The sequence below is a fragment of the Brassica oleracea genome, chromosome C5, assembly GCF_000695525.1.
Source record: "Brassica oleracea var. oleracea cultivar TO1000 chromosome C5, BOL, whole genome shotgun sequence".
In the NCBI taxonomy this organism is placed as follows: Eukaryota; Viridiplantae; Streptophyta; class Magnoliopsida; order Brassicales; family Brassicaceae; genus Brassica; species Brassica oleracea.
This window is the reverse complement of record NC_027752.1, coordinates 2564461-2577481: the sequence shown is the minus strand read 5'-3', so window position 1 is coordinate 2577481 and position 13021 is coordinate 2564461. Positions and strand designations below refer to the sequence as shown.

The window sequence follows — 13021 nt, the reverse complement described above, 5'->3', positions numbered from 1 at the left end:
AAACTGTATAAGCAATAAAATACTTAATAGTTGAGAGCTTTAGGCATCAAGAAGCTTCGATATGGTAGAGTAGGCAGAAGAACCAGCGAGGTGAGTGTAGGTGGCGAGGGAAGGGTGAATAGAGTCAAAGAACATATACTCCGAGTGATTGGAACACAACTTAGAACCGGAATTGCACATGTCACTCGTCTCTAAAACCCCTGTTCCGCAACACCCTTTCCTGGTTTCCTTAAACCCTACACGTGAATAAATATCCAAGCCGTCAATATATAAACTAGGGTGATGATGACTTGTGGAAGAAGCAAAGTAAACATACCGTATTTGGCAGGGTGCTTGATCATGTCCATCATAGGATCGTAGACATTTGCGTATAAGATCTTGCTTCCTGGAAGAGAAGCTTCAATAGTAGGCAATAGCTTTTGAAGTTTTTCATTGTACAAGACAGCATCTTTGTTCTCACTGTTTATGCATCTTCTGGATATGCCTCTGGTGAGTTTTGAGGTTATTTGGATCGGCAAACAGCCTATAGGCGACAACCCACCCACCGACATTTTTCGGCACCCTAAATTGTAAAGCTCCTAGACATATCAAAAACGTAAAGGGTACATTAGTAGTCTCTAGCTAATTCATGACGGCTATATACAAGACATACTTGACCAGTATATTATTGGAGGTAAAAACATTTTCATTATTCATACAGACTTTATTTAATAAATCGATATACAATTATGGATGATATAGTATTATATTTATTTATTTTAAAATATAACGATATATATCTTGTATAAACACCCACCGACATTATATATATTATTATTTTTATATATAATGAGAAATTTCCTAGAATAGCTTTTTTTAGTTTATGTTAACATAAATAGTACTCAATGAAGAAAACGACCAAAAAAATCATGTTTATCTTAGGGTTAACTAATTTACACTTAGGGTTTAGTGTTAAAGATGTGTGATTTTGGGGATAGAGTTTCAAATTGTTTTTAAAAATAAAAAATAAAAAAAATAAAAATAAAAAAGCTATTTTAGTCATTTTCTTTTTTTTTAAAGCTATTTTTGTGACAAAAGTTTAAAAATAATTATTTGAGAAAATTGTTCTATATTTTTTGTCAACAGCCTGACTATTCTATACAGTATTTTAAAACACTGCTCATAAAATTTATATGTAGAGAGTATAGATTTATGGAAGAAAAAAAATTCTATTAGATGTTTACCTTGACGAATTTATCTAGTCTCTTGAGCACGAAATCCTGGTAATCAGATACTTGAGGATACTCTTGACGCCTTGTGGGGAAATCATAATAGTTCAAGATGAAATCGTTAGTACCCGCACTAACCATCACGATGGCACCATTGATGATCTCCATCGCTTTCTTCTCCCCTACAATACCTTTGAGACGTTCAATGTAACTCTTGAACATTGTAGGTTGATGTGAGACGGGGATGGCCTTGGTCAAGAGCATAGTTTGGTCGTCAAAGCCTGAGCCAGCGGATGCAAAGCTAACCCCGGTGGCGATTTCTGCGTCTGAGAGGTTAGGTTGTAGAAAAGGAGGAATAAGCTCTTTGATGTGAAGCTTGGAGGCCACGATGTCGCAGTATAGCTTTCCGTTTGAGAATCTCCCGCTCGCTACTTTCCCTGGGAGGTCGACTCCGTAAGGGATATGGTTTGCCTTGAAGTTGGCATTGGCGTGGTAGTTGTTGTTGCCCGTGTCCACGGTTGAATCTCCGAAGATTAGGATGGCTGGGGCGAGCGGTTGCGTTGTGGCGTTCTCAGCCGCGTTGCTAGACTTAACTAGCGTTATTAGGAATAGAATGACCGCTATGGTTTTGGACGTAGCCATTGTAGTTGTAATTGTTACGCTTTTACTTTTTGTTCAACTTTCTGATTAAAATTTGATAAATCTTTTTTTTTCAATGAGATGGATTTATATAAGTGTTCGAAAGTGATTTTCTATTGAACTGGATTGTTTGTTATGAGTTTGTTATTTCTTGAAAATGAAAAAAAACAAAAGGGTCAAACAACGGTTTTCCTGACAAAAAATAAATAATAAAATCTAATTAAAGAGATTTAAAGCTTTACCAAAACTGAAAAGATAACCCAGCGAAAAGAAACAAACCCTGGAATATTTTATACTAAAAATGGAAAATTTTGTACTCTTTGTGTAAAAAGATAAGAACCAATTTGTTCTGACAAAAATATCTTAAACTTTGAACTTTGGTAAATCTTGTCCAGGTGTACTTGAATCAAACCCAAGTATTTGTCAATCATATCTTATGGCCACTCCAATATATGTTTTTGTCCAAACGCATCTACAAAAATTTAAAGGCATCTACATTCACTCGGAGAAAGTACCGATAAATTGGAGCAATCTGGTCACTACAAAATGTTTATAGTAGATAAAGGTAGATATGGAGAATTGATGTGTAATTATGGTCAAGAATAAGCCCTTACAACCAAAAGTGCGTTCAAATATATTCTAAAACGTTAAAATATAGGTACAAAAGAAACTAACGAGATCATGCAAGAAAATCATATACCATAATACCACTATCATTGTGCATATATGTGGTTGTTGTTGATTTTGATAAAAAGTGTTTTTTATTGTATGTGGTTGTTTATGTTGATATTTTGATTTTGATATGTATAGAATCTCTTTAAAAAATGGATCCTCCAAAGTTCTAACACGAAAACGAGTTTGGAATAGAAGTACGTGCAGCGGGAGATCAATGAAGATTACGGAAATCATATACGTCCAAAACGGTTAATGGTCCACCGTGGAAGTTGTGAAATTATGGAACAAGACAGGTTTGGCTCACGTTCTCCAATTATGATCACATTAAACCCTTTTGAAGATTCAGTATGTAACACATTGTGGCACACACACACGCACAAAATCTCACCCGTGTGTTCATTACGTTCGCCACTCTCTGATTAGATTAATTAATACTCTTGACAATCGTACATCGTCGGTGTCCAAGACCTCCGTACGACGAAGCTTCATCTCTTTCATGTCGTTGATTCGTTTCCATGATTTATTTTCTGCCACCAGATTTTGTTTGTTTGTTTAATACATGCTCTTTTTACGTTCTTGATCGTGATATGTGCCATATCCTCTTGTGAAGCTGCAGTATTAAAACGAAACGTGACAAATTCAGACCTAGATTGAAGTAACTTTGTTAATATGACTTAGGGTCATTTGGTAATCACTTTCGCTTTAGACTTTGACTTTAAAATTGTGGCCGTAGAGATTTTGGTTTTAAATACCGTAACTGTTATTTGAGAAAAATTTAAAAATTTGATTAACATCAAAAGCTTTAGAAGCTGTGACTGTTATAAATATATATTATGATTCATTTCCAAAATGTATTACCAATTTACTGCAATCTAGCTTTTTATTTATTCAAGTTCATAAAATATATTGGATAGTTTAGAAAAAAAACAATCAAAATTTATCAACAAAATATTTTATTTATTTATTTTAAAAATAAATATAAAATTGAAACCAACAAATTTATTTTTTTATTAAATTTAAAATAAGATTACAATTTATTTACTAAAACAAAATATTATTAATGACTTTCGCTTTAGGATTTTTGGTTTAAATTTTTTTATATTTTTTAGATGTAGAGATTTTGGCATTAAAAATTGTGGCCGTCACTTTAAATATTTGTAAAAATGATTGGTATCGAAAACTTTAGAAGCTCTGACTATTAAAAAAGTATGCTAAATTTATATATATGCAATTATTGTATACATGTGATTATCAATATTTTTATTGAAATCAATTTATCAAGAAAAAGTTTTGAGTTATATCTCATTAAAAGTTTGGTTGTTTTCTTGGTTTATGAGTAAACTAAATAAATTAATTTACTTCCCTCTCTAACATCACCAAATAATTTTTTTAATGAGAAATGAATCTTAAACTAAAGAAATTAAAGAGTAATTGTGTACTAATGAATTTATTTGTTGCGACGAAACATAAATTGATGTAGAGATGCTCTTTAATTTTTCTGGGAATGTGAAGAACAAAAAAAAAAAAAAAAGAGTTAAATTCTATTTCTCACAGTCCTTTTTTTTTTAACACAACACAACATATATTAAAATCTGCAGCCCAACTAAGAATAGTTGGTGGTAGCCAAGTACAAAGCTGATTTAGCAAGTGAATCAGCCAAAAAGTTCAAGTTTCTGGAAACATAATAAAAAGCAATACAATCAAAGGAGAGGGATAGATGCTCGATGTCCCGTGAAATTCCGTAGAGATCCTTCGGGTGATTCTTCGAGTTGATGGCAGCAACAAGTGCTTGATAGTCTGACTTGATGCAGATTCTTGTAAAGTCGGCTTCGAAGGCGTTGAGAAGAGCCGATCTTATAGCTAACGCTTCAGCTACTAGTGCAGACGAGGTATTATCAAAGGTAGCAGTACCCTGGTGGAGTTGCTCATCCTGTTGGGTGATGAAGATCCGCCCACATCCCGCTTTAGAGGATGTAGCATGCCAAGCTGCATCAGTAAAACATTAAATGCTTGTGGGTTGTAAGGGTGGGTTCGTACCTACGATTCCATTCAATTCTGAATAATTAGGAATCCCAGATTTTTTTTTATTAGAAAAATATGAACTGAAATTTTTTTGGCTCACTTGATCATTATTTACTGAGAGGCTAGAAATAGATTTTCTTTCGACGGAAACACCTTCGATTAAATCGGTAAACAAACAGGGGGAGCTCTGATTCTCGTACAATCAACATTTTCTTATTTAAGCGACGGCGGTGAGCGAGACGGTGTAGTAGATATCTGAGCAAGAAGCCATTCTTTTGCATTACTTAGACAATGATTAACCCGGGGTTCTTAAAGTGGAGTTCTTAGCGGAAGTTAAGAAACTGTTTATTAACTTTTAACTAAAAAAGCTAAGAACCGGTTCTTAAAGTCCTTATTTAAGAACCGGTTCTTAAAGTCCTTATTTAAGAACCGGTTCTTAGTTTTTTTAGTTAAAAGTTAAGAAACAGTTTCTTAACTTACGATAAGAACTTCATACTAAGAATCCCGGGTTAATCATGATTTTACAGCCTTGGTAAGAATCTTCGCTGGCGTCCGGGCTCTGTTTTCGAAGATCAAATAGTTCTTTGCTGTCCAAAAGCCATGATTCTCATAGTCTTTTAAAAGCCATGATTCTCTGGCTGTTAGAAAACAAACGAAAATATAGAAGTAAAAACAGTTACGGGCTGTGAAGACTTTAAATCATAAACTTTTAGTAAAAACCTGATTGGAGAAAATTAACTTTAAGGGCTGTTAAATCTTCTAAAGTCTGAATAGTCTATCTGCCAATCAGACCCTTACTAATATAAATAAATAAATAAATAAATAAATAAATAAATAAATATAAACTTGTATTTAAAATATATTGAAGAGACATCGAGATGATTTTCCTACAAACTTATTTCAGTTAGAAGCCTGAATACATTTTGAGAACCTGATTATTTCACAATAGAACTCTGACTGAGAAATTAAATGCTGAGCTCCTTTTTCCTAAACCAGTAAATAAAGTACATCAGTTTTGGTTTAGGGGCTCTTAAGAAGTTTATCATTTTCTTTTTATTCAAAATTTTAAGTATTTTAAGTATATATTGATGTGGTCCTGCGGTTTACTTGTCCCCTTTCTTGCTTAATCAAGTACGCTTAGTTACTCATTAATCTCCGACACCAACGTGTCTTCAATTGTACTCCAGTACAATCCCCGCAAGTTGCAGATATCTTAGTTAAGTGCATATTTAACGTACGAACGGTTTTGACTTTAATTAGTGTGAGAATAGTCATTAGCAGAAAGTCTTAAAAGCAACACAATAATTTAAGTAACATAAAATGTTATGCTCCTATAAATAAGCATACTTAAATAGTCCCTACATTAGTTTGAGAGTGCTATTATGGTTTAAATCATGAGAATAAAACCGTAAACGAAAATATCTATATAAGCGAATAACGTATATTTTGTAAAGAAGAAAATGAACTCATGATAGTGTTTATTCCTTCAAGACAGCTGTTATTTTTCAAAAGAAAAAGTGGTTTCTTATATTTTGTTTAATGTTCAGCTCGTCCGACCTATGATTGAATGTTAAATTAGTCAAGTACACATGTATATCAGTATATGACATTCAAGGATTGATGGAAATGGGACTACACACAGCAGTAGGAAAATATTAAAGTTGTGGCCATAGAAAAGATTCGAGTGTCACTATAGAACCAGTGGATGAGACAGAATAAGATGCATACATCGTGCTGATAGAGATCAGATATTGAACTAAACAAACGATTTGAGAAAAATATAAAAAGAGTTAAATAGGGTGTAGTGTGGATCATAAGATGTTAATAACTATCAAACATACTACTATTGTTTAAGTATTTCTAGTGTACAGTACGCGTTGAAATTAAATACATAGTCCTTTTTCAGTTTCCAAGTCTTTGGTCATTGTTTCGCACTGTAAATTACGAGCTATCTATCTAATCCCAACACGCTCCTAGTTTCAAGATTTGGTATTATTCGAGAAAGAATCTAAGAAAAAGTTTCTGTAAAATTTGTCATATAGCGTCAAAATATCTTTACTCGATCCATTTCGACCTTTTCCCAACAGTAGATTATTATTTAGATTATTAGTATATGAATTTCCACCAGATTTTCAGCTCAGAGAATATCACATGCATATAGTGGTACACAATCCATATAATAATTAGTTATGAAAATTTTGAGTGAATTCTAGCTTTAACCCTATTGTTCTCGTGTTTTGACTAGATATTAAAATTTCGTTGATCTACAAAATTTTATTTTATGCATTAATAAGGAATGTAATATACGAACTTTTATTAGTCTTTTTAATACGTGCGAAAACTTGTAAAACAAATGGAGTATAATTTTGGCGGTTAATGATATATAAATCAGTTAATGAAGATAATAATAATACATGGTTATATAAGGGTGGGTTCAAGTTAATAAACAGATAACAAAAGGACAATTAAGTCTTTTACTTATCGGCGTATACGTCTGGACCGTATGATCTAGTCCGCTTTGTTGTTACGTGAAGTGTTGGCTCCTATATAACCTCGTCTTCTCCAACTTGTTCTTCCCCATAAACCTGATTATCAAAAGAAAGAGAGAACGTACAAGAAGAGTGAGAGAGATAGAGAGATGGGAAACAGCTTAAGGTGTTGTCTAGCTTGTGTTCTTCCATGTGGGGCACTAGATTTGATCAGGATCGTTCATCTAAACGGCTACGTTGAAGAGATCACACGGTCAATAACCGCCGGAGAGATCCTCCAAGCAAACCCTAACCATGTCTTGAGCAAACCATGTTCTCAAGGTGTTGTCCGCAAAATCTTGATCTTGTCCCCTGAATCCGAGCTCAAGCGAGGAAGTATCTATTTTCTCATCCCGGACTCTTCCTTGCCGGAGAAGAAAAGGAGGAGAAAAGACGGTCATAATCGTCCAAAAAAAACTCTCATCAACAAACCTAGCGCTGACGTTGGAGACGTTAAAGAAGATGATGAATGTGCCAAGTTGTGTGAGAAGTACTTAGAAGAAGTTGTGTCTTCGACGTCGAGTGGTAAACAACACCGTCATCGCCGGCGATATAGTAGATCGGCGACAGTATCCACGTGGAGGCCGCACCTTGATAGTATCTCTGAGGATGTTAATTAATTCCTTTTTTCCTTTTTTACCTTTTTTGTTCTTTTTTTTGCTTCTAAAATTGGTGTTTTTTTTGTCCGGAAGCCGGATTTTTATTTCCTAGAGATTTATTTTTTACTTTTGTTTTTGGGGAAATTCTCACGAAAAAATTATATAATGTGGATAAGATCTGAGTTAAAATGCTGTTGTAATTTCGAATCACCAAGAGTCGTTAATGAGATTATTAATGTGTTTTATGATTTGTTGGTTTTGTATTTATGTTGTGTTCGTTATTTAGATTTTAACTTCGAAAATTGTGTGTGGTCGAGTTGTAGACGGACAAAAGCATCAATGAATGATTAATGATTATGATAAAATGTGCGTTTAACGGGAAAGTATCACTTTGAATGATTAGACGGATTAATTATATAAGTTGGGTAGTTATAAGATAATAGTTAATGCACAGGTTTTCACATGCAGCTGGACCAATCGAAAAGCATCTGAAACTGAAATAAAACTATAAACATTCGATCATATAATTAAAGGAGAACGACTTGTAATATACACTATACATGGACAAGAAAGTGTATCAATCAATGATTATGAATTAGAAAAAAGTTAGATGAACCATTTTATCTTCTCAATGTATTATGAATTACGTCGATTATACAACTTTCGTTTTAAACTCTAGGCTACCGATATCTATAAATCTATAAATTATATATCGATTTTTTGACAAAAGTAAATTAAATTATATATCCATGCGTAACCAAAATATACTATTATTCGACTCGTTTAAACATGTCAGATGCTAATTGTTATGTTTGCAAAAAGGCTATTTTTATATTATTAATTAGTTGTGATTAGTTGAACGTTGAAAGGGAATATGGGTTAATATAGGTCCAACGCAACAACTCACTTATAGCAGATACAATACTATAGCCTTTAAACATGAAATTACATTGAAATGTATATTTATAATTTGTTTAAAAGTTCTTTATTGGGGAAAAAGGTTGGAGATTGCTATAGCTACAAGTTAAGTGATCTATAAAAAATGAAACTCTTACAATAAAGTATCAGACAAAAACTAAACTATTCTTCTTCTTATTATTAAAATATTTACAGAGAAATGACCAGTAAACAAAGCGAAAATGAAAGCTGGCGAGCCCATCTGAATCAACTGCCTTCACATGGATTCCCTATTCTATGCCCCATCTCCATAAGACACCCATCTTTCCTTTTCTTCTATTTTATTCCTGTCTATGGTCTACGATTACGATTAATGTTAAATGTGTATGCAACTATGCATACATTACTAAGTTTGGTCCAAACAGCCCATCTTCACCATACGCCTTAGCCATTAATGCTTCCAAGTTTATGTACATGTATTGTTTTTTAATATATCTAAATGTTTTGAATCCATCTCACAACGGTTTATTACGATACTGTAATTAATAGTCTCATTTCCAAAACAGACAGTAAACACTACTGTAAATTTGCAAATACACACGACACGAGAATAGTTAGACTGAAACTTCGGCCCATAAAGTCAATACCATAAAGTAACGTAAAAAAAGATGATGAATAACCAAGAACACTCGAGAACATTGAGAGAAAAAGAGAGTCAGATCTAGAAAAGTAAAAAAAGAGAATGAAGAATGTTGCTGTTGTGAGAGAAATAGTAAAAGAGTAAATGAAGAGAGAAGATCTTTCTCCTTGGTTTATTATTAGAACATATTACATATTTATACAATACACAAGAGGAGCTTCTAATTCAAATATTGATCATGCAGAGAAGATACAATCACGGCTTGAGCAAGCTTTAGTTTTTCAAAACATGCATAATTAATGCATCTCCAACAACTAGTCTTGGACATGTGGATATGGGTTGGCTTGGATCATGCAATGACTCTTTTATTTTGGCCATTTTTTTTTTTTTTTTTTTTTTGAAAAAGGGTATTTTATTTAAATTGCATAAAGAAATAAAAAGAGTCACAGTCTGCCAGCATTTTGTTTTAGGTCTTTAGACCCATATTACAAACCCATATATGATAAAACATAATTGAAACCCAACTGGTAAGTAAAAAACCCTAAGCTTCTGAAGGATAGAGGCCCAAAGTGATGTTGGAGGAAAGCCCATAGTGTTGTTGGAGGAAGTCATCGACTTTAAGGATTCCAAACGGAGAAAACAGAGGAGGAGAGTCGTATCTGATCGCTGAGATTTTTGCTCTGATGGTTGCTTCAATGGAGGAGATGATTGCTTCAGGAGGTTTGAAGATCTGCCTATGCAACCTGTTGTTTCGTTCTGACCAAATCATGTACATCGAGCATTGCCAACAGAGGATGGAGAGATACCGCTGGTGGCGTGATCTATGCGTCAGTTGAAGGTCGGCGATGGTTTGATCCCAGGAGGCTGACGGCGAGAACCTGCTTCTCCGTGCTATTGTCGACCAGATATGCCACGAATAGCTACATGTGAAAAAAAGATGGTCGCGACTTTCTGGTGCATTGTTACAGAGAAGACATGAGGGATCTGTAGCAAGTCCCCAGCTCAGCAAGCGGTCTCGGGTAGGACATCGATTTAGGAGCAGGAGCCACGAGAGAAAACTGTGCTTAGGAGTACCTTGTCTTAGCCAAACAATGCTAAACCAGGGGACCAACGGATTGTGATGCGTAAGCTCGGTATACACAATTCCAGTAGAGAAAGATGTATATGACTTGTTGTTGATTTCCCAATTATACTGATCTTATTCCTGATTTAATGTGACAGCAGAGATGAAGCATTGCAGGAGTACTTGTGCATCTGATCGAGCCGGTGGGAGTATCCAATCACCATCAACGTAGAGGTCTGAGACGGTGGCGAGTCTTGGGATGCCTAATCTTGAGTGAGGCTGGAGTTGAAGAAAATCTGATATATTTCCATAAGGGGACCAATTATCGCTCCAAAAACGAGCATGTCTTCCATTTCCTAGCTTGACATGAATCCAATTGTAGACCAATGGCCTTAAGCGAAGAAAGCGCTTGACAAGCCAGGAATGATTATTTGATTCTTTGATTATCCAGAAATTGGAGCGATCGCCAGATATAATTTCTTCAACAAACCAAGCTACCCATATTGAACCAGAGCTGAAGAACAGTAGCCAGATGAGCCTGATAGAAGTGGCCTTGTTCCAGCTTACAAGATCCCTGATGCCTAACCCCCCTTCCTCCTTTGCGTGAACAATGGTGTCCCATGCTACACGAGCCGAGTGATGTCCCTCTAAAGTCCCTTTCCACAGGTAAGCGCCACACATGGAGTTGATTATTTTTATGCATGATTTGGGCAGTGTGAAAGTGCTACACCAAAAGTTTGTGATCCCTGCTAAAACTGTGTTGATAAGTAATAATCTTCCTGCAAAAGAAAGAGTTTTGGCTGACCAAGAGTTTAGTTTTCCTTTTATGCTTGATATCAGTGGCTCACAGTTAGACAATGATATTTTTTTGGTGCAGAGAGGGACTCCAAGGTATCTGATTGGGAGGGTTCCATGAGACAGACCTGTTTCCTCAGCAATTTCCGTAATTTCTGTCTGCGGTAGCCCACAAGTGAAGAAGCAGTTTTTTGATAGACTTACTCCAAGACCCGAGTGCCTTTCGAATTCATTTAGTACTTCCAACACTCCTTTAACTGATTGTTTATCTCCTTTGGTGAATATTAGCAGATCATCAGCGAAACATAGGTGCGTTAGTTTACTATCCTCGCAGTTTTGATGGTATCCAAATCTTCCTTCTGTCGCTGCGTTGTTGAGGAGAGTAGATAAGCAGTTCATTGCAACTACAAACAAGTAAGGAGATAGGGGATCTCCTTGACGAAGACCCCTTTTGCTCTTGAAGTACCCTTGGACCGTTCCATTGTATCCTACCGAGAAAGAGGCAGTACAAACGCAAGCTTCCAACCAGCGGATATACAGTGTAGGTATGCCCATGCTAGTCAGACATGTAAAGATGAAGTTCCAGCTTATTGTATCAAAAGCCTTTGCAATGTCGACTTTTATGGCAATCCGTTTAGCTCCTCTGTTCCGATGATAACCGTGGACAATTTCTGCAGCCAAAACCGTATTTTCAACAAGAAGGCGTCCCTGCACAAACGCTGTTTGATTTGGGAGGATGAGATCAGGCAAAAGAGGCTTGAGGCAATGAACCAGCAGCTTAGAGATAGCCTTATAGAGGGTGTTACAGCACGAGATAGGCCTGAAATCTCCTATTGCAGAAGCTCCTGGTCTTTTTGGGACAAGGGTTAGGATGGTGGAGTTTGCAGCTGAGGGGAGAAAAGCTGCTGAGAAAAAAGATTTGATTGCATTTACAGTTTCTGCCCCTAGAAGATTCCAAGCAGACTTGAAAAATCCCGAAGTAAGCCCATCTGGCCCTGGTGCTTTGTTTGCATTTAGTTTCATAATAACCTTGGTAATTTCTGCAGCATCAGGGAGTGTGATCGTAGATTGTGCTTGGGAGACCTGACATCGGTGCTGGATCAATGATTGGAACCATTGGAGGGAGGAGATCGATTCTGGTAGAACTGCAGGGGATAGGAGAGCCTGGAAGTGAGAAACAGCATGAAGTCCCATCGCTAGGGGGTCCGTAATCAGAGCACCTGATGGTAGCGAGAATGATCTGATGGAGTTGAAAGATGCTCGGACTTGGACTAGACGATGAAAGTATGTGGTGATTGCCATATTTTCTTCATTCCAACAACTACATCATTGTTTCTTCCTTCTTAGTTCCAACAATCACAAGACTCACAACTCACTGCCGAAGATTTGTTGAAAAAACATGTTACTCAGTTGAAAAATTCGGGAAGCTCCAGAATAGTTGTGCACAATAAAAATGATCACACGTCGATTTGATATTAAACTTAATCTATATTATTAAAATAGAAGTATCTATTTGAAAATGTTTTTACTTCATTAATTAAATTTCCTTTTTTTTTGCTTGTCTTTTTCAGTTGCATTTATGAAATATCTTAAAACGAATAAAACTGCATAATTTATTATTTATCTTTTCAGTTACATTAATGAAATATGCTTAAATGAATTTAAACTTCCTATTTTATTATTTGTCTTTTTCAGTCTTAATGAAATATCCTTAAATAAATTTGGACATAATGTCATTTAATCAACCAAAAAAACTCATGAGTTATCCTTACGTGCATAATTTTAATAATGGAGATTTTTAAAAACGTGCATCATTAAAATGTTACCTAAAACATGCAGCACTAATATATAACATGCATCAACAAAACTAGAATTTGACTCACACAATTGTACGGATATTATTTTCAGTTGATTAATTTAAAAATAATTATTTATTCAAAAAATATTTAAGAATG

The 13021-nt window shown here is 35.2% G+C and overlaps 2 protein-coding genes and 1 long non-coding RNA gene across 7 annotated transcripts; 2 read left to right on the top strand and 1 right to left on the bottom strand.

Annotated features, from left to right (window-relative positions):
- Positions 1–39: 39 nt before the first annotated feature.
- LOC106344258 (GDSL esterase/lipase At2g30310-like) lies at positions 40–1850 on the bottom strand. Its single transcript, XM_013783668.1, has 3 exons — positions 1224–1850; positions 317–578; positions 40–236 (listed from the first exon to the last, which is right to left on the bottom strand). Exons 1-3 carry the CDS (start codon positions 1848–1850, stop codon positions 40–42), a joined length of 1086 nt encoding a protein of 361 aa, XP_013639122.1.
- Positions 1851–7136: 5286 nt separating this feature from the next.
- LOC106293626 lies at positions 7137–7919 on the top strand. The gene has a single exon (XM_013729298.1). It carries the CDS (start codon positions 7183–7185, stop codon positions 7690–7692), a length of 510 nt encoding a protein of 169 aa, XP_013584752.1. The 5' UTR covers positions 7137–7182; the 3' UTR covers positions 7693–7919.
- A 1943-nt stretch (positions 7920–9862) lies between these two features.
- On the top strand, positions 9863–12527 carry LOC106293494. 5 transcript variants are annotated; one of them, XR_001260489.1, is made up of 5 exons: positions 9863–10332; positions 10433–10937; positions 11149–11611; positions 11744–12045; positions 12113–12527. It is a non-coding gene; the product is annotated as an uncharacterized LOC106293494 (long non-coding RNA). The 5 variants fall into 5 exon arrangements; XR_001260487.1 differs by having other exon boundaries at positions 10430–10937; XR_001260490.1 differs by having other exon boundaries at positions 9863–10341; positions 11149–11607.
- The last annotated feature ends 494 nt before the right edge of the window (positions 12528–13021 follow it).